A 21,694-nucleotide genomic window follows, 5' to 3' on the forward strand; every position below is an offset into this window, starting at 1 on the left:
AGGGAATGATGGGAGTTGTAGTTTTGTAACTGGGCACCCCAGGTTGGGGATCACTGGTGTAGAACAAGTAGATGCCGGGATGAGGAACCTGCCGCCCTCCAGAGGTTGCAGAACTACAATTCCCATCATGCTTTGGCTGTCCGGGGATGATGGGAGTTGTAGTTTTGCAGGTTCCCCTTTCTTCATGCAATGTGCGTCCTATAAACCTAATCCTGTCCTTAATCTCTTCTGCTCCTAGGATCATGAACACGCTACATTTGATGACATCCTAGGTAGGTTTTCTGGCTCCTTCACTATATAATCACACATGTATTCCGTACTGTTTGGCTATGTGTGAGGCTGGGTGTGCGCTCCGCTACCCGCTGCTTGTTGCTGTACTTCCATGTGATGAGAAGTGGATGTGACATGTAATCTGCTGCGGGTTATTCTAGAAGCGGCCTGTGTCCGTGCTGACAGATACCATGTAGACATCTTCTTATACTATGTATCTCTGGCCATTCATGTGTACAATGTTTATTTCCCCTCCAGAGGAGATTGAGAAGAAGCTGAATGTATATAGGAAGGGCTGCAAGATCTGGGAAATGCTTATATTCTGCCAGGTGAGTGACAGCCATAGTGAAGCTGCCGCAGTACTGCATGATGTATACGGCTGAGTGTGAACATAGCTGAAGGATTCAGTGCTGTACGACCCGCTGTGCATATCACTGCTATGTAAGGAAGTGGTGAAATCCACCCATAGAAGAATTAACATACTGTGTACATGCCATTGGTGCACAAGCTGCCGCCCAACAGCTGCTGCAGTACTGCATGATGTATACGGCTGAGTGTGGGTATATAGCTGAAGGATTCAGTGCTGTACAACCTGCTGTAGATATAACTGCTATGTATGGAAGTGTTGACATCCACCTATAGCCTTCCATAGAAAAATGAGCATGCAGTGTATATGGTGCACAAGCTGCCGCCCAACAGCTGCTGCAGTACTGCATGATGTATACGGCTGAGTGTGGGTATATAGCTGAAGGATTCAGTGCTGTACAACCTGCTGTAGATATAACTGTTATGTTATGAAGTGGTGAAATCCACCTATAGCGTTACCATAGATGAATGAGCATGCTGTGTATATGCCATTGGTGCACAAGCTGCTGCCCAACAGCTGCTGCAGTACTACAATCCCAATCATGCCTTGACAGCCATACACGATTTTCTTCCTGACTTTCTGCACGTGACCAAGCCTCTCGATATAACTTTTTGGGGCACCCCTCCTCACGGCTCTGCCATATCACCCCTTTTGTTGTGTTTCTAGGGAGGGCCCGGCTACCTCTACCTTTTGAAGAATAAAGTTGCTACCTTTGCCAAAGTGGAGAAGGAGGAGGATCTCATTATGTAAGTTACACAAAACTATATCTATGTATATAAAATGGTAGTTTGCCATATAAACATGAGTGGCCAATAGCCGGACTCCTATAGGGCACATGATCCTATGTCATACAGGAGTGGAGCACTAACAGGCCCAGGTGCTTAGGAGCGCTGCTCTTGGGGGAATATGATTGTAAATGAAAGAAAATCATTAATAATTGATCCTTGCATCTCTTTTAATCTGTGACCTGACGTCTCCCAGGAATACAAGTTACTGACGTAGGAGAGATGTGGGTGGTATCAATAATAGATGTGTACACTGTGCCGACCATCAAACCTGTCAGTAATGTTATATATTCCATGATGGAGAAGAGATTGCTGACAAGCACAGAATACATTGTGGAAGCTGAATACAATATATATATATATATATATATATATATATATATATATATATATATATATATATATATATATATATTACACACAGGAGATACCCAGGTTATACCAGCTTTACATATATAATTATATACAGGATATACCAGCTGTACATATATAATTATATACAGGATATACCAGCTGTACATATATTACTATATACAGGCTATACCCAGGTTATACCAGCTGTACATATATAATTATATACAGGATATACCAGCTGTACATATATAATTATATACAGGATATACCAGCTGTACATATATTACTATATACAGGCTATACCCAGGTTATACCAGCTGTACATATATAATTATATACAGGATATACCAGCTGTACATATATAATTATATACAGGATATACCAGCTGTACATATATTACTATATACAGGCTATACCCAGGTTATACCAGCTGTACATATATAATTATATACAGGATATACCAGCTGTACATATATTACTATATACAGGATATACCCAGGTTATACCAGCTGAACATATATAATTATATACAGGATATACCAGCTGTACATATATTACTATATACAGGAGACACCCAGGTTATACCAGCTGTACATATATAATTATATATGACATACTTTTAACCATGATCCTTTTTCTGCTTTTTTAGGTTTTGGAAAAGACTGAGCAAGCTGATGAGCAAGATGAATCCTGAACCCAACATAATACACATCATGGGGTGCTATGTGCTGGGGAACCCCAATGGTGAAAAGGTACGGCGGGTCGAGAGGCAGAATAAGTGGGATGTCGCCTATATGGATTACAAGCTGGGGGGCATGGTTATATAAGGAGGGATCCTACTATGGCCCCATCCACCTATAGGGAATACAAGCTAGGAGGCATGGCTATAAAGGAGGGGTCAAACTATGACCCTATCCAGCTATATGGAATACAAGCTGGGAGGCATGGTTCTATAAGGAGGGATCCTACTATGGCCCCATCCACCTATATGGAATACAAGCTGGGAGGCATGGTTATATAAGGAGGGGTCATACAATACGTCCGTCTCCTTATGCACATTATACATAGCAGCTTCTTCCTGTAGACGTCTTAGTAGCCGGATTGCTTACAACAAATATAGGAGGGCTCGAGTCCTTGTATAAAGCCCGTATTCCACGGGTCGTTGGAGGAGGAAACGAGCGCTGTTAGCGCTCGTTTGCTCCTCGTTCGCCGCTCGCTGCCGCCGCTATTCAACGCGGCAGCAGCGAGTGGGTGAGTGCGGGAGGGGGCGGCGGGGAGCTGCGGGGGGGCAGCCCATAGGATATAGCAGCATCTGCTGCCGACGCTCCTATTCAACGGAGCGACGGCAGCAGATCGCTGCTATATCAGTCGCTTGTTTTTCAACATGTTGAAAAACAAGCGACTGCAACGATCAGCCGACATGAACGATGTCGGCTGATCGTTGCACTCTATTCCACGGAACGATTATCGTCCGTAGCGGTCGATATCGTCCGAAAACGAACGATAATCGTTCCGTGGAATAGGGCCATAACTTTTGAGCAGCCATTGTGGCTCCTGTAGTCTGTTCTCTATACTGGGGTATTCTGTCTTTGGTTTCTATACTCATCTTGCCCTTTGTCTTCCTCAGCTTTTCCAGAACTTGAAGAACCTTATGAGTCCACTTCGAATTGAGTTCAAGTCTCCCCTGGAATTATCTGCACAAGGTAAGAGCAGCGGTGCTTATATGCCCCATACCTCACTAAGCATGCCCCTCGTACACCACCCACCCTAGTGACGGGGGATGCAGACAGCATCTGCTCAATGCTTTAATTTTCCACTCAGAAAATAAGAGGGCCCTGATCTCCGCAGAGTCATTGGGATCAGTCACGCCAGCCACTCTTGTCACCGTCTGTGTGACGCAGTTTGTAAATCCGGAAAAATGTTGGTCTTTGGCTATTTATATATAAGTAGATAATTATCGAAAATCCACACCGAGGCTTATCGCGGGCGCGTCGTCACCGAGCGGAAACAATGGGGAGAGGAAGGGAAACTGCAGGCGGCAAGTCTTCTTGGAAATGATTCTTCTGAGTCATTGCTTTAGACGGCACGCGTCTCCTCTCACATAGAGGTGGTAACGTAGGCCGCTAATGACATCTACCTAATGGTATTATTGTAATTAGGCTTCTACCAGCCATACAGCTTTATACAGGGCGGATATTATCCTGCATTTACATAGAACGTAATGGTAATTAGAGGAAACTGTATTCCTGCAGCATAAGCCATGACTTCCCGATAATGAGCACAACACCATTGTAGGCTTTGTATCAGGAAAACCGGGATACTGCCAACACCAACCACAGTAGACTGGGAAATGGTTTGGATGTGAAGAGGCAGAAGAAACTCTGTGAATTCCCAGAGAACAAGTCTTTTGAGTTGGTGCAAACCCAGTAGGATTGGGATATATACACATTTCCGTACCAAAGATCCTCATCAAGCAGTCATCCTACTGATAGTGTTGAGCAAACTTGCCGAAAATTTGGGTTTGGTAATGTTCATCTGAACCCCAATGCTAAGTATTTGACTTCAAGCGGCTGGGGATGTTGGATGCCGCCCTACGGAGTCCTGGAAAACATGCATTAGGTCATAGGCTGTAGCCATGTTTTCCTGGCATGCAACTTCTCCAGACGCCAGGAGTCAAATACCGAGCATTCAGGTTTGGCTGAATGTTGCCGAACCCAAAGTTTCGGCAAGTTTGCTCAACACTATCAGTTGGATGACTGTTTGATGAGGATATATGGTTCGGCAATGTGTGTATATATCCCAATCCTATTGGGTTTGCACCACCTCAAGACAGTTGTTCTCTGGGAAATTCAGAGTTTCTTCTGCCTCTTCACATCCAAACTTTTTCCCAGTCTACTGTGGTTGGTGTTGGCAGTATCCCGTTTTCCTAATACAAAGCCTACAATGGTGTTGTGCTCATTATCGGGAAGTCAATTTAGAGTCATGATCTCTAAATTTTACTGTCCTCAAATGGGTTGTGAGTTCTAAAAATTGTTGGCATTTATTATGGTGTTGGGGGTCAGACCAGCTGTCTGAATGAGGCAGAAAGCTTGTGCCAGTACTGCAGGTTCTCCAATGTGCACCTTACGCGGCACAAGGTACCGCAGCATTGTCCTTTTCGCTTGAATAGAACAACACTACAGTACCGTGCACCACCATTACTAATAGTACAGTGATTGTACAAGCAGAATTAAACATTGAGGAGGCCACAGCACTCACACAATCTTAAGAAGACTAGTGTTAAGCGGAGTTGCTGAACTGTTGGGGTTCGGCAACGTTCTCCAAACCCAAACGATCAGCATTTGACTCCCGGCAGCTGGAGAAGTTTGATGCCATCCTAGGTCTGCACCTAACTTCTCCAGACGCCGGGTGTCAAATGCGGAGTGTTGGGGTTCAGAGAACATTGCTGAACCCGAACAGTTCTGCAACTCTTCTCAACACTAAAGAAGACCTTAGGATCGCTAATAGCACCATGTAGTTTGCTTGTAGACATATACTGTACATACAGCTAAACCTATAGCCACTTCTCATAAGTCTTTGTAATTTGCAGGAAAGCAACTGATCGAGAAGTATTTTGATTTCCGACTCTATCGTCTCTGGAAGACGCGCCAACACTCCAAGCTTCTGGACTACGACGACATCTTATGAGCCTACCACAATGCTGCCATGTTAGGAGTACTTTTATTGCTGATTTCACGGGGGCTGAAAGAGTCTACTGGGAACTTCTTCCTGCTGCTACAAAGAGCGGAGGATGGGAGAGAAAAGTAAAAAAGAGACTGTAAGAGTCCACCGAGGGGTGGCGAATCTTACCAGAGGAGTGGAGAAGTTTTAGCATGTAGGAGAATCAAGAATGAGAAGATGTCTTCATTCTGAGCTTCATCAATTCAGGGCAAACCCCAACCAAGAAACGCCGGGTCCTCTTTTCCAAGGCCCCTTCAAGACTTAAGCTCAGGTTTTTACTAAGACAATAATACTAACACTTCTTGCACTAGAGAGCAAGGATCCCGTCGAGCCTTCAAAACCCACAGTGAACTTTTTGTAGCAAAACCCAGGTGACTTTTATACTTCACAGCAGGAAGGAAAGCGAGGAGGCGAAGGATGGCCAGATGGAAGGTGTACAAGAGAGGCTGCGCAGGAAGTATTATCCACAGATATATCTATATATAGCATATATGTATATCTTATGAAGGGGGGGTTAGATTATCCTTGTGGGGGAACTTTAGAATTTAAGTGCAATTTCTTTATAACAAGCAAATAGCATATTTAATTGTTAACCAAGTGCAATGGTCCTTGAGCCGTCTTGCACGGTGTGTGAGTGGTAGTGACAGCGCGGGACACTTTAGTGAGACATCTTTTTGTAGACATATAGATCACCAGCAAATATGTGTTGTTACTCACGATAGACCCGCCTATCCACGTACATTGTCTGGTGTTCCAAGGTTCCGCCAATATACTCACATATACTCTCATGACGTCTTCTAGGTAGCCGCGTCGTTATCTTAGACTCCTCGGCTCGGACACAAGACGTTCAGTTAGCACTTTGTTGCAATATATCGATAGTATTGTTACGTGAACATAGTAGACTTCAGTAGAAATCTATGTACAGTATACAGAACTGTAATTGATATACATTTACATATAATATATATTGACTTTTGGGGGAGACGAGCCATTGGAATGAGCGGCAGGTTCGGAGAGCTCAGGTCACCTCCAATCACGCAGGTTGTGGCGCCCACTGGTGGCCTGGTGTGTGCCAGCATCTGTAGCCCATTTGATGCCCTAGTGCTTGTCTTTTTGGGTGGGTGAAACTACCGATTGATAGATATTTTGCTGCATTTTATACTTGATATATAAATACATATAGTATAGTGTCATTGAAATGGCTTTAGCCCTCTAGACCCAGGTTTTTGCTTGATTTTGGGTCTTGAGTCGGCGGAAGTTACATATCGTAGTCATATCCATCTATTTGTGGGAGGAGGTCAGACATTATAGATCACAAATAGAATTAACGCCAAGTAGTCCTTTCTAAATGTGAAGAATTCAGGAATCTTTCTGGATGCATTGTGCTTGTATGACCCATGTAACCAGAGTCCTTTCTTCTAGCCATGTACAACTGTGTGAGAATAACTACCGGCCCTATATACAGACATTATATAGGATGCCAAATTCTGCATTACAATGTACAGTATAGATGAGAGATTACAGGGAAACCACTGGGCCACATAGTACTATATATGATCTGGCCTGAATATGAGGGCACACTGTATATTTCTTATGCCCATTGCAGTGCCACTGTTTCTCCACTGGGAGCAGCAAAGACCTGAAGTTATAGGCTAAATTTGGATTAGGGTTAACCATTAAGGCCCTGGAGAGTTTTTATATCAATACTTTAATGTATCTTTTTTTTTCTTAAAGCAGTACGCCGGCAAAAAAATATTTTACTCAAATCAACTAGTACCAGAGAGCTATATAGATTTTTAATTTACTTCTATTTAAAAATCTCTAGTTTTCCGGCTGCGGTATGTCCTGCAGGAAGTGGTGTATTCTCTCCAGCATGACACAGTGCTCTCTGCTGCCACCTCTGTCCATGTCAGGAACTGTCCAGAGCAGGAGAGGATTTTTATAGGAATTTGCCACTGCTCTAGACAGTTCCTGACATGGACAGAGGTGGCAGCAGAGAGCAGTGTGTCAGACTGGAGAGAATACACCATTTCCTGCAGGACATACAGAAGCTGGTAAGTACTGGAGAAGTGGAGATTTTTTAATAAAAGTAATTTACAAATCTATATAACTTTCTGGTACCAGTTGATTTTTTTGATGGAGTACCCCTTTATGTTAAAATGTACAGATCATCCAAAGTAAGGCTGGGGTGAAATATATTACTAAGCATTGCATGCTGCCCCTGGTGGCTTCTCTACGCCACATCAGCCTTCATTGATAGATCTCTCCTTGTTTAAGTATAGAGAAACACCTATCCATCAGGGCAGAGAGAAGCCAGTGACCGCCCCATTGACTCGTGGTTGAGGTAGAATGAAATTGGTGACAGGATCCCTTTAAAATTATAAACTTTTTCCAATCTGGAATGGTCCCTTTACGGTCTGTTCACACAACGCAGCAAGAAATGCGATTCGTCTGCGTTGCTATCTAGGTACGGCAGCTATGGCAATAATTACAGTGTCAGCTCTACATATAACATTGTCACAGATAGTGAACTTCCATCCCCTGCTGCACTGGATCTGCTTCAATGCTGGGGAAACCCGTCGGAGCTCATTGATTTACTGACTGCTCCATCACTGCAGGGGATCCATAGATCATTGAAGCACTGTTTAGTTTACTGTATTACAGCTTTGTGTGTGTAATCTGGCCATACGTGTGTGTATACTGTGGTCAGGGCGATGTGATAACACGGCCTCCGTCTTATCGTGCAGGATGTTGTGTAGATCATCATGGAGCAATATATGAAAGTTAGAATAGAGCTTTATAAGGAGACAGCCGCTGTTTAAACGGTTTATAGTCTAGATTAAAATATTTTATACCATAAATACAGGTTTCATTCTCATTTGTCTATATCACGGATGGGGAACCTTTAGCCCTCCAGATGTTGCAAAACTACAATTCCCATCATGCCTGGTCAGCCGTTGGCTGTCCAGGCATGATGGGGATTGTAGTTTTGCAACAGCTGGAGGGCCAAAGGTTCCCTATTCCTGGTCTATGGCCATCAGAACCCACATCTCACATGTATATCCCTTGTCCTTTACTATTGGGCATAGAGGGCCGGTCCGCTTATATACATAGTTGGTACTTTATATAGGATTCCTAGGCATTATATAGCATCACATCTATTTGTATTGAGGTACTTGTATCCCATTTTAGTACCTGGTAATGTTAGGTATGGAATGACTGTGTGAAGCATAGGAGTAAATGTACAGTAATGTGTGCGGATATACTTTAATGTGTGTATATAAGGATATACACATAGGAATACATTTATTCTGAAGTTATAAAGCAATGAAAACTTAGAGCAAAGGAAAAGCATCCTGTTCTCTAATAAAATGTGTATAGGAATATATAACTACATATCAAAGGGTTCTTATTGTACAGTGAGGACGTATAGAGGCGCTATGTACTGAGGATACTGATAGTATTTTTTCATTTTAATAAGTAACATAAGTAAGTAATGTCAGTGCTGACTGTAAGGAGAGAACGCTGATCTATAGTGTATATATACACTCACCGGCCACTTTATTAGGTACACCTGTCCAACTGCACGTTACCACTTAATTTCTAATCAGCCAATCACATGGCGGCAACTCAGTGCATTTAGGCATGTAGACATGGTCAAGACAATCTCCTCCAGTTCAAACCGAGCATCAGTATGGGGAAGAAAGGTGATTTGAGGCCTTTGAACGTGGCATGGTTGTTGGTGCCAGAAGGGCTGGTCTGAGTATTTCAGAAACTGCTGATCTACTGGGATTTTCACGCACAACCATCTCTAGGGTTTACAGAGAATGGTCCGAAAAAGAAAAAAAACATCCAGTGAGCGGCAGTTCTGTGGGCGGAAATGCCTTGTTGATGCCAGAGGTCAGAGGAGAATGGGCAGACTGGTTCCAGCTGATAGAAAGGCAACAGTGACTCAAATAGCCAACCGTTACACCCAAGGTAGGCAGAAGAGCATCTCTGAACGCACAGAACCTCCAACTTTAGGCAGATGGGCTACAGCAGGAGAAGACCACACCGGGTGCCACTCCGCTCAGCTAAGAACAGGAAACTGAGGCTACAATTTGCACAAGCTCATCGAAATTGGACAGTCGAAGATTGGAAAAACGTTGCCTGGTCTGATGAGTCTCGATTTCTGCTGCGACATTCGGATGGTAGGGTCAGAATTTGGCGTCAACAACATGAAAGCATGGATCCATCCTGCCTTGTATCAACGGTTCAGGCTGGTGGTGGTGGTGTCATGGTGAGGGGAATATTTTCTTGGCACTCTTTGGGCCCCTTGGTACCAATTGAGCATCGTTGCAACGCCACAGCCTACCTGAGTATTGTTGCTGACCATGTCCATCCCTTTATGACCACAATGTACCCAACATCTGATGGCGACTTTCAGCAGGATAATGCGCCATGTCATAAAGCTAGAATCATCTCAGACTGGTTTCTTGAACATGACAATGAGGTCACTGTACTCCAATGGCCTCCACAGTCACCAGATCTCAATCCAATAGAGCATCTTTGGGATGTGGTGGAACGGGAGATTGGCATCATGGATGTGCAGCCGACAAATCTGCGGCAACTGTGTGATGTCATCATGTTAATATGGACCAAAATCTCTGAGGAAGCTTCCAGCACCTTGTTGTATCTATGCCACCAAGAATTGGGGCAGTTCTGAAGGCAAAAGGGGGTCCAACCCGTTACTAGCATGGTGTACCTAATAAAGTGGCCGGTGAGTGTATATAACCAATGGTGGGGACCTATATAGAGCACAACAGCGATTATAGCATAGGGTCACCCTTGTGTATTGTTATACCCTTAACATGCATTGTATTTACATTAATGATCCTGTACTGATCCTGAGTTACATCCTGTATTATACTGCAGAGCTGCCCTCACTATTCTGCTGGTAGGGTCACTGTGTACATATATTACTTATCCTCTACTGATCCTGAATTACATCCTGTATTATACTCCAGAGCTGCACTCACTATTCTGCTGGTGGGGGTCACTGTGTACATACATAACATTACTGATCCTGAGTTACATCCTGTATTATACTCCAGAGCTGCAGTCACTATTCTGCTGGTGAGGTCACTGTGTACATACAATATATTATGGTGCAAGCTCTCTGCAGACACTGCATCCACATCTCCCAAGATATCCTGCTAGTTCAGAGTCTTGAGGCTATCGGAATACTCTGGATCAGACTGGATACAATAAGAATCCTTTCCTATCTATATGTAACATGTGAAATGTTATTGCACGGTGAGGCTGCACTGTGTATACTCATTGTAGAATATGGATGCAGTAACATCAGAGTTTCTCAACTTTTGCCATTCCAACAGGGGGGCGCTACCGAGAACCTAATCCGTAGTAAATATTAATCGATCTTCAGCAGTTTCCGATCACCATACACAGGGATGAGCCAGACATATTACAGCAGTCCATATAATAGGGCACAGGCAGTATCTGGATGGTAATAAAAGCACAAAATGATGTTTCTGTATTTTGATAATATTAAAGTAATCCCGCCTGTGACCCTGGCAGCTATGTGGGCAGCGCACAGGTGACAGCACGACATCAAAGTGAAGAGTTGGCCTGGTTCCTTCCATTACAGTTATTAAAGATGAAGAAGCTAATGTTCCTAATAAAATCCGCTGAGATTACTTACCATACGGGGCGAGCGGAGGAGCGCAGGGGCCCTGACCCGTCTGTTCAGCTCATAGTCAGCATAGTCAAAGGAATTATACAGAAATTATTCCATCTGGTATTTTATACCCTAGAACAGTGGTAGGGAACCCTGGCTAAAGCTTTGGCTGTCCAGGCATGATGGGAGTTGTAGTTTTGCAGCAGCTGGAGAGCCAAGGTTCCCTATCCCTGCCCTAGAAACTCCCACTGGACATATGTGGACCCTCCAATTATCCACATTACTGCAGTTTTTTATATAACTTTTGCTAGTAATAAGGTTTATTGCGTATAGAAGTGGCCTCTGTGGCTTATACTGGGTCCATATAGAACAGTGACCTTCCCATTGTTTAATACACAGGTGGCTGTCACCTCGCCCTGTTAGTATTTGCCTTGTGTATGTCCCTGCTGTACAAACAAAGGAAGAATACGATCTCTCTGGTGCCACCTATAGGCAGCTAAATAAGAAGTCAATGTGCGACCCCAAATAATACCTTTCAACATGACTTCAGAAAGTAGCCAACCATTGGGGTTCCTGCTCCGCATCAGTACAGGGTGATCATGATTAAAGGTAGACTTACCTATAGGTGGCACTAGAGAGACAGTAGAGATGAGCTCTTATTTGCATATTTTTCCCATGAAGCATTGCCTGAAAGTCTCCATATACCAACCAGGTCTCTTCGATGGAAACCAGCATCGTTCCCCAACACTATGACTGCAGGGCCTATTGGCACGAATATATGATGTTATAGATCAGACTTGCGACCATAATACAGATGCAAGAGAACGTGCCCATATTATACTCATGTGTATCATATATTTGGCATTAAAGGTTGAGAAACTCTGTGTCCATGAGAGGATCAGACTAAATACTAGGTGGTTCACATACTTACTGCCATGCAAACAGTGATCTTTTTCCCATTGGCAAAATTAACAAAAAGTTGTGCGTCCTAAACAATACCGTTCGTACATGGGTCACTGATACAGAGCTGGATTGTTGGCCGCCCGTGAATTGTCAGTATATCGCCATATACAGCTGACCCCGTGTATTCCCTTAGGTCTCCACCGGCCATGTGACCACACTGCCATCCGTCATCCATCAAATGTTTTTGGAACTCATTTATTCTCGGTGACCCAATGAGGACAATGACGGTTGGTCAGTCGGTCGGTGACCCTAGCACTGGGAGCGGCTGTAGCTCCATCCTGTATGATCAGTAACTTCTCTCCTGTCAGCCGTCACGGCATCCCACATTGCCCCACGTGATAAATCTGCTTCCTTTTGATATAGTCGCCGAACATAACCCTGTAGGTTTATAACGGACTCAGATTTTCTGTAGGGTGTGAAAAGCCTTTTAAAAAAAATTGTATTTTTTATTCTAAAGTGCGAAATAGCCATGTGACTTTTTTCCTGGACGACAGTGCAGTGATGTGTATTCCCACTGTCATTTTATTAATAAAAAAAGATGGAAAATCTTCTGATTTCTGGTCTCATTTATTTCTGCGTATAGTTATTTCATGATGAGAGGGTTATTATACAGAACACAAACACTGTACGGTCTCATACAATGATGGTAAACACTAGAATATGGTTGGTGGGTGCTGGACCTCTGGGAGACACATTAAAGGGGTGCTCTGGAGAAAAAAAATACTTTTCAACTGGTGTCAAAAAGTAATACAGACTTGTAATTTACTTCTATTAAATATTTTCATGTTTTCCAGTTCTTATCAGCGGCTGTATGTTGTGCAGGAAGTGGTGTATTCTCTCCAGTCTGACACAGTGCTCTCTGCTGCCACCTCTGTCCATATAGGGAACTGTTCAGAGTAGCAGCAAATCCCCATAGAAAACCTCTCCTGCTCTGGACAGTTCCTGACATGGACATAGGTGGCAGCAGAGAGCACTGTGTCAGACCGGAGAGAATATACCACTTCCTGCAGGACATACAACAGCTTATAAGTACTGGAAAACGTGGAAATTTTTAAATAAAAGTAACTTGCAAATCTGTACAACTTTTTGACACCAGTTAATTTACAAAAAAAAAACACTTTTTTCCTCCAGAGTACCCCCAGTCTGGTGGCTGGGGTGCTTCTGTGTTAGAAGACTGGAAATTTTAAATTTATGCAAATTACAAATGTTTTAAAGATAACAAAAGTCACTGGAGTACCCCTTTAAATGGCTCATTCCAGCGCACACTCATTCCCTGTGGTCTTAATAGTACAACCACCTTATAACCAAAGCCTAGCAATGCCATTATCACCAGATATAGAGGACGTAAAGTACTGACCACGACAGGCTGGACAGATGCACAGCAAGATAAAGCTTTGTTACAAGGGCACGAGTCACACAAAGGTAGTAGATTTACCCTTGGTGAAGGAGCATGCATATATTACAGAATAGCCTATAGGCAATCCCCAGCATATTATCACTGAAACTACTATCAGGTAGTAGTACATGTGAATGGTTGGGGGGGGGGTCAGGCATTGTCATCTATGGGAATAGAATAATCGGAGGGCTCATAAGACTGCCTGTCGCAGTCCTGTAGACTCATAGAAAGTGTCTGTGGGCTGTCAGTGGCTGTACTAAGCAAGAGATACACTGCTAACATACATACAGCATCTCATCTGGTCCACCTATCCTACCAACACCACCATTTTAAAGGGGTACGAGCAAAAATGTTTTCCTTTTAAATCAACTGGTTTCAGAAAGTTACATTGATTTGTAAATTACTTTGAATTAAAAATCTACAGTCCTCCCATACTTTTCAGCTGCTGTATGTACTACAGGAAGCAGTGTATTCTCTCCAGTCTCACAGTGATCTCTGCTGCCACCTCTGTCCATGTCAGGAACTGTCCAGAACAGTAACAAGTCCCTATAGAAAACCTTTCCTGCTCTGGACAGTTCCTGACATGGACAGAGGTGGCAGCAGAGAGTCACACTGGAGAGAATATGCCACTTCCTTCAGGACACACAGCAGCTGATAAGTATGGGAAAATCTAAATAACTTTCTGAAACCAGTTGATTTGAAAGAAAAAGATTTTCACTGGAGTACCCCTTTAAGAAGGCAATATCATTTGTCATTGCTGCAGACAACATGAAACCCAGTGTGGGGTTGTAGATTGTTTTTGTGCTCATATTACACAGCAATATGTAACTCATTTCCCGGTGTAGCCTGCTAATCCGAGATCTGTGGTGTTAGAGCAGTACTATTGTTCATCCAGAAATCCCATCCCTTTTATTACACAGATGTGGTTGTCTGCAGTCTGCTCCAGAACCTGTTTGCTGTTCCTATTGTACGATGTGTTCACTGGGCTGACGCAACACATCAATAGTTATGGAGCATCATGAGATCCAGTGGTTACAAGGCAGAGGTATGATACGTATGTCCTATATGTTATAGGTATACACAGAGTGCCACCATAACAGCTAAGATTCCACAACAGTATCTGACATCAGCAGAAGATCCCGTGTGGTGTGAGGTGGATCCATGGATCCCACAGATGATCGCTCGGATTGAGATCTGGGGAATCTGGAGGATGAGCCACCATATGGATCTCTTTGTCCTGTTCCTCAGTCCTGCACAATGTCTGCAGTGTGGCCCCCGGGGCATTATCCTGCTGACCGCTGCCATTAGGGGGTCCTGCTGCCATGAGGGGGGGACTTGGCCTGTACAATGGTCTGGTAGGTGGTCGGTGTCACAGTAACATCCACATGATGCCAGGACACAAGGTCTCCAGCAGAACATAGCCAAACACACTGCCCCCGCCATCTTATCTTCTCTCCATCCTGGTGCCATCTCTTCCTCAGGTAACGCACCCGGCCGTCCACATCACACTGCCCCCGCCATCTTATCTGCAACCTCTTTTTATATGTAACTTCTGTAGGTTTTCTTTCCAATTAAATCCGGATAAAAGCATCAAAGCATATCAGCAATGGATCAGAGACACTCGGCAGATGAGATCCTGACCTGTGCAGTCAGTGCTATAGGGACACGTCACAATCCCATCAGCCGCGTGTCCCCACTCTGTCACTGATATGCTTTCATGTTGTTATCCCGATTTAAGAAGGGAGAAAAGGTTTAGAAGTTCCATGGTGCCCGTCTGCCTTGGCGTTTTGGGATTGCTGTAGCTACCGGAGTTTACACGTGTGCACATTACAGAGGTGGGGTGACCCCAGCGGGCACACATCAGCGAGCCTTGGGCCCCCCTCGGTTGTCCTTGGACATTATTGGTTGGTACTGACCACTACATATCGAGGACCTCACAGGGCCGGCTGCTCTGGAGATTATCTGACCTCGGGGTCTACACATCACTAGCAATGAGTGAACATCAGAAAAGTGTCCAAACCCGAACCCTCGGCATCTGGAGAAGTCGGATGCTGCCTTAGGGGTTCCTGGAAAACATGAACACAGCCGTGTGGCCAAACCTGGACACTTTTCTAATGTGTGCTCATCACTGTACATCACTATTCCTCCCTGGTCACAGTCACTCAGATCCTTATGGTGTGTTTACATAGACAGATTTATCTGACAGATTTTTGAAGCCAAAGCCAGGAACAGACTATGAACGGGGAATGGGATTTCTCTTCTTTTCAAATCCATTCCTGGCTTTGGCTAAATAATCTGATAGATAAATCTGCCTGTGTAAACGCACCATAAGGGTATGTTCACACTGAGGAATCCACAAGGAGAAGTCCCTGCACATTCCCCAGCTCGCCACCGCGCACATCTCCGCCCATGCCATAGTCTCTATTCTATGGTTGGGCGTATTCTCCCGTCGGTCCACAGTATTAACCTGTTCGTTCTTTGGACAGACGGCGGAATCCGCCCGACCATAGAATGGAGTCTATGGCACGGACGGTGATGCGCATGCCACCGGCGAGCGGTGGCAAGCTGTGGAATTCGCAGGAACTTCTCCAGGCGGATTACGATTACGCTCACCCATGCTTCAAACAACAACTTTAAGAAGTGATTGGTCCAGAGGATTCCCTGACTCTCCGGAGGGACAGTCTGACACTGCTGGTCACTTGCTCCAGATATCCCCCCAACACACGCAATTGTGATCAATGTTATTCCTGTCACCTGTCAGTAGTCGCCATGTTGTATCTGATCAGTAGATAGGTGAATGTCAATCAATGCTCTCACCTTGTACTACTTAAGTTATGTGTGATTTGCAAATACTTCATGAAATACATTGGTGCACATACCGCAGAACATATATAGATTATCTCCTTTCTAAATCATTCAGGAGATCAATACCTTCAATGATCAATTTGGTATATTACATAGATCAGCCGCCATCTTACCTCATAGCGATGCTGGTGACCTCTGCGCGGGGCAAACAGCGAAGAGAGGCCCGGAGTAAATTATAGATCCAAGCTGAAAGACCCAAACATATTAATATCAGGCTGAATATTCAATGGTAATGAAGTTAATGTAATATTACTGAGGTAAATCGATGCAGCCGAGGATGCCGTGATTATTATGTATGCAGAATTGGATTATGGGATAAATTCATTTATCCGTCCTTTATAAGTTTGCTCACAGATATGCATATATTACGCCTCAATAGACTTTTTCCATTGACGTGGAGGTAAATACGTCAGAGATGATGGGTGCTGCTCATGTCTGCCGGTACAAGTCATCTGAGTTCTCATATTAGGTCTAAGGAGCAGGAATGGAGAATTAAAGGGACTGTCTAGTTCACGGGTGTCAAACTCGGGCTCTCCAGCTGTTACAAAACTACAATTCCCATCATGCCTGGACAGCCAAAGCTTTAGCATGATGGGAATTGTAGTTTTGCAACAGCTGGAGGGCCTGAGTTTGACACCCCATGTCTAGTTAGTGTTGGGGATTTCTGGGCTTATAGAGGGAGGTGCTCTGTTCAGGATCCTCATCTCTTGGTCAGAATGGAGAGAAGCCATGGCGTCTGTCTACGTCTGATGTCAGATTAGGCGCTATAGCATGGGTCTCCAAACTGCGGCCCTCCAGCTGTTGTGAAACTACAACTCCCTTCATGCCTGGACAGCTAAAGCTTTGGATTTGGCTGTCCAGGCATGATGGGAAATGTAGTTTAGCAACAGCTGGAGGGCCGCAGTTTGGAGACCCATGCGCTATAGTATGCTTGGACAAACCCTCTAATAAAGAAATTTGCATTGGGGGAACATCAGCTGGCACCTCACTAGAGGCCATGCTTGCATTAATAGCAGTACACATTACTGGCATGCTGCGATTTCTGGCAAAAGAGGTTCTGCAGCAGCCCACTTTATGTAATGTGCATATAAGAAGCAAACCCTGTGTACCTGTAACCCAGAGGTGTCACACTTGCAGCAAACTACAATTCCCATCATGCCCGCACAGCTGTGCTGTAACCTATACGAATGCACAGGCCATAGTGACTAGAACCATATATTGTAGCGTAATGGTTTCCCCATTTAGTTGTGATAAGTGATACTGTAACTGCTGCAAAATCTTGAGTTAGCACTGAGTGTTCCTGCTGCTTTTTATTGTTCTGGTGGTTGAGCGCTTATGTCCCTCTATGAGACAGTATCCACCGAACAATAATCCATGGTAAAAACGCAAAATAAAAAAATGTACAGTGTGAACTCAGCCTAAAACGTGCAATGTCTGATACATACCGGGTTTCCTGAGGAAAGGAGAACACTGAATTATTCACTCTACAGTGGAGGGGTAATAGGTGTCCAGTTGCTGTGGAACTACAACTCCCAGCATGATTTGACAGGACAATTTGCCCTTGATATACATGAGCAGCGACTGTCCACCCCACACTGCAATGCAGCAGCCTCACCTGAGCAGCACCTGACAAGAGATTTGGTCATGTGAGCGGACTGATCCAACTCAGGAATGGGGGAGGACAGAAATCCAAATAATCAAGAAACTCCACACACAAGTTGATAGGACAGTTTCAGTGCACTGATGTCCAAAATGTTTTGGGTTTGTTTTTGCTTTTTTGCCATATTTACTGATGAACTAACCCAAATTCTCCTCATTCCTCACATAACATTACTGTGTCATAAGACGCAGCGTTGTTTCCCATAGCAACCAATCACAGCTCAGCTTTTACTTCACATATTGCTGTGGTAAAATGAAAGCTGAGCTGTGATTGGTTGCTATGGGCAACAGAGACTGACTATAGCGGCAGCTGGCCTGGCCTATGTGAAAGCACCCTAAGGCTATGCTCACACGCTGTACAAACAACGGCCATTCCACCATGAATAGCCATTGTTTAACGCTACCTACGGCCGGAATGAATGATTATGATCATAGGTAGCGTGAACATCGTGTGAACAAGGCCTCAGGGTAAGTTTATGCGTTGGGGCCTCCCGCTGAGGGTAGTAGTAGGTGGTAGTACTGGGTAGGACCCAGGTAGCCAGTTGCTAGATGTTAGGTCACGGTATTGGCACAAGGGGAGCTGACTAACCCACGGGAACCTGACCATGCGGGGCCCGGGCAATTCTTCATTGTCCCTAGTCAAGGCACCAATAACTAGACCAATGCCAGGGTTCAGAAACAACGGTAGTTGTGCGTTTATCGTAACAGTGGTAACCAATAGCAACACTCTATCTGGATGCAGCCAGAATTAAGGCAGACTTGGATATAACTGAGAAATGGGTGATGCTGCAATAGGCTGTGATGAAAGCGTTACTTGAAGCAATAGGAATCTGAATGATGAGAGTAGTAGTGCTGGAGATATGATACTGGGCGGAATGAACTGAACTGAATACTTGCTGTTGATGAGAATAGGTGATGAGAGGAATAGTGACTGAAGAACGACACCCAGATCTTGCTGAATATGAGAATCTTGAGAATGAGGAAACCAGGTCCCGACTGGACCGGAGCACTTCTGGACAGCACTGGGACTGGTACCGCGGAGTTGCGGCCTTGTACTACAGGAGCAGCAGAGAAAACACTCCCTTCCCCCTTGAAGGTAGAGGGAAGAGTGAAGTGGACAGGAAGTGACATAGCATCCCCAGCCGAAGCTCTTTGGCTATTGGGGTTACCATGGCAGCCGGGGAACAGTCACGTGACACCAAGCCTATTGCATAATCACACAATTGGACCATAGGTATATGCATATACATGAGAAGTACCATACTTGAACACTGGGGGCGACATAATACCAAAGTTTGCAGTGGCCATTATAGTTTCCAGAACAGGGACAATGGTAAAGTGGTAGGGGATAGCGCTCATCCAATATACAAATTCTAACAATCACGATAGCACTCACCCGGTGTATGTGGGCATGGAAAATTCCTTACCCACTCCACCAAATATCCAAGATAGTGCGTAAAGAAGTGTCACTCTCCGTCCCAGCCGGAACATCCAGATATGGAGGGCGCTAAGTTTAAATCCCGGGGTGTTACCACTCCGGTAGTAACAAAATGGAGTGAAATAGAAAAAACAAACAGAAGCGCTCAGAGACAGACACTAGTCGATATAGTGAGATTCTTGCAAAAAATGATAAAGTCCACTTACTTCACTATGGGGGAAAGATCCTGAGTAATGATCTGACCCCCTCCAGGACGCTTGTCAGTATATATGCACCAATGAACCGTAAGCCGTCATGAGTACCAAAGCGGTTTTATTTCCAGAATAGGATGGCAACGCGTTTCGGTGGGTATTAGATCCACCTTTTTCAAGCCAACAGTACTTATCGCAAACCTATTATTTATAACAATAATAATTACTTACATAATCAGGAAAGAGCTGTGTGGATCTCGCGCCGGACCGGAAGTGACGCGACGCACGACAAAACCGGAAACGCCATGCGTTCCACGATGCGTTCCACGTCGAATGACAAGACCGGAAATGTCCTGCGTTCCAGCGTGCGTTCCACCTCCGACGCGTATCTCCATCAGCTAACAGGGAGGGTATAATACATATAGATTAAATGTCTACATAATTGTAAAAAAACAGGGACAATGGAATATAGACAAATCCAGATATATACACTTTTGAGAGAAATTAGAGAAAACCTCTGTTCTGGGACACTGCATACCTCCCCACTAAAAATGAGCCGACCTCGGTGAATCTGAAGTTGAGGTATACGTGAATGAGACATGGTGGACCGAAACAACAAGACAAGGGGAAGGAATGTGGGTGTGAGTTTATGTGTGTTTCCCACGCTCAAGGCACAGGTGAGAGGAGAAATGTGAAGAGACAGAAAAGCCCTAGTGGCAGGACTTCACCTAGGGGTGCCTAACGTACTCTGGCGACCAGGTAGCTAGTGCGTGAACCATCTGACATGGAAGTCAGGACTACTTAACTGCTGGCGGGCGACCCTCCAGTTCCAGACAGTTTGGACAGTAGGTTTTAAGTGAAATAGGTTACCCTACTAGAAAAAGACACGTGACGACCTGTGATACACCTTGGGTGTTTGGACAATTGTGTGTATGGAGTGATTTGGACACCTGGAACAGAGAAAGAAGAAAATAACAAACACAAGCATACATTTGGCGTGCCATACATACCAGTCAGTCGTACAACTCAATTATTCAATAGGCCATGCGCACGAAAAGGTGCCAAAGGTGCAGTATGTGTGAACAAATGTGGGTGTTGAGTGACACTATGCGTAGCAACTACTGTGTTGGTACAAGACAGGGGTGGACACACAATGAAACACGAGGAAGGGAAACATAAAAAACAAAAATACTGTGAGGTCCTGAAGGAAGAACTGGCTCAAGGAATCTTTCCAGTTGGAAATACCATGACATAATATATGATGAAGAATACAATATACTTTGTTAGAAAACACACTTTACTCTGAGACTATCTATATAGAATTGCTTCTTACTCAGAGGAGGAAAATATATGACTCTGATATGAAAATAAACTCTGACTATTGAAGTGCAACAATAGAATGCAATAATAGACCCTTTAATGACCACATACTCTTGAAAGTGCTCTAGGAAGAACTGAATAAGTGTCTCTGTTTAGAATGAGTCTCTTTTAGCAATGGAAACCATCGTCCATGAAAAGGCTCTGGGACAGGCACTGAAGAACTGGGTAACAACTTAGGGGGACATTTATTAAGTCCGGCGTTTTTTACCCCGGACTTATAAATGTCCCCGCATCTCTGGCGCTACGGGGATTTATGTAGAGATGGACTGCCTCTACATAAATCCCGTGCGCTCTGGTGCGCACCGCCGAAAACCTACGCCAGCTGAGGACTGGAGTAGGTTTTCGGCATATCTTTTGGGGGAACGGATGATGAATCGCACGGACTCTGAATCCGCGCCCTCCGTTCCGCCCCCTCGGCAGAAAGTGCTGATTTGCGAATATTTTATTCGCAAATCGGCCATTTGCAAATAAAATAATGCACAAATTGCCACTTTCCTCCGAAAATCATCCGTACGCCGGATGATACATGTCCCCCTTAGTGTCCCTTCAGCACATGGCTGGGTAATAAACAAGAGAGCTTGGTCAGGAGGACCAGGTACACAGCTTAAACGTTACATAACTCTTTAAAT

General features: G+C 44.4%; 1 protein-coding gene across 3 annotated transcripts in view; it reads left to right on the plus strand.

The window, feature by feature from the left end:
• NSMF (NMDA receptor synaptonuclear signaling and neuronal migration factor) overlaps window positions 1-7,281 on the plus strand; it is a 35,998-nt gene extending 28,717 nt beyond the window's left edge. For all 3 annotated transcript variants that reach the window (XM_069942796.1, XM_069942794.1, XM_069942795.1), the window contains 6 exons: window positions 239-272; window positions 529-599; window positions 1,304-1,383; window positions 2,426-2,528; window positions 3,404-3,479; window positions 5,366-7,281. In XM_069942796.1, coding sequence (XP_069798897.1) covers window positions 239-272; window positions 529-599; window positions 1,304-1,383; window positions 2,426-2,528; window positions 3,404-3,479; window positions 5,366-5,463 — 462 coding nt within the window. In that variant the 3' untranslated portion in view covers window positions 5,464-7,281. The remainder of the gene's footprint in view (window positions 1-238; window positions 273-528; window positions 600-1,303; window positions 1,384-2,425; window positions 2,529-3,403; window positions 3,480-5,365) is intronic.
• Window positions 7,282-21,694: the final 14,413 nt, after the last annotated feature.

Source organism: Dendropsophus ebraccatus, chromosome 10 (assembly GCF_027789765.1).
Source record: "Dendropsophus ebraccatus isolate aDenEbr1 chromosome 10, aDenEbr1.pat, whole genome shotgun sequence".
Lineage (NCBI taxonomy): Eukaryota > Metazoa > Chordata > Amphibia > Anura > Hylidae > Dendropsophus > Dendropsophus ebraccatus.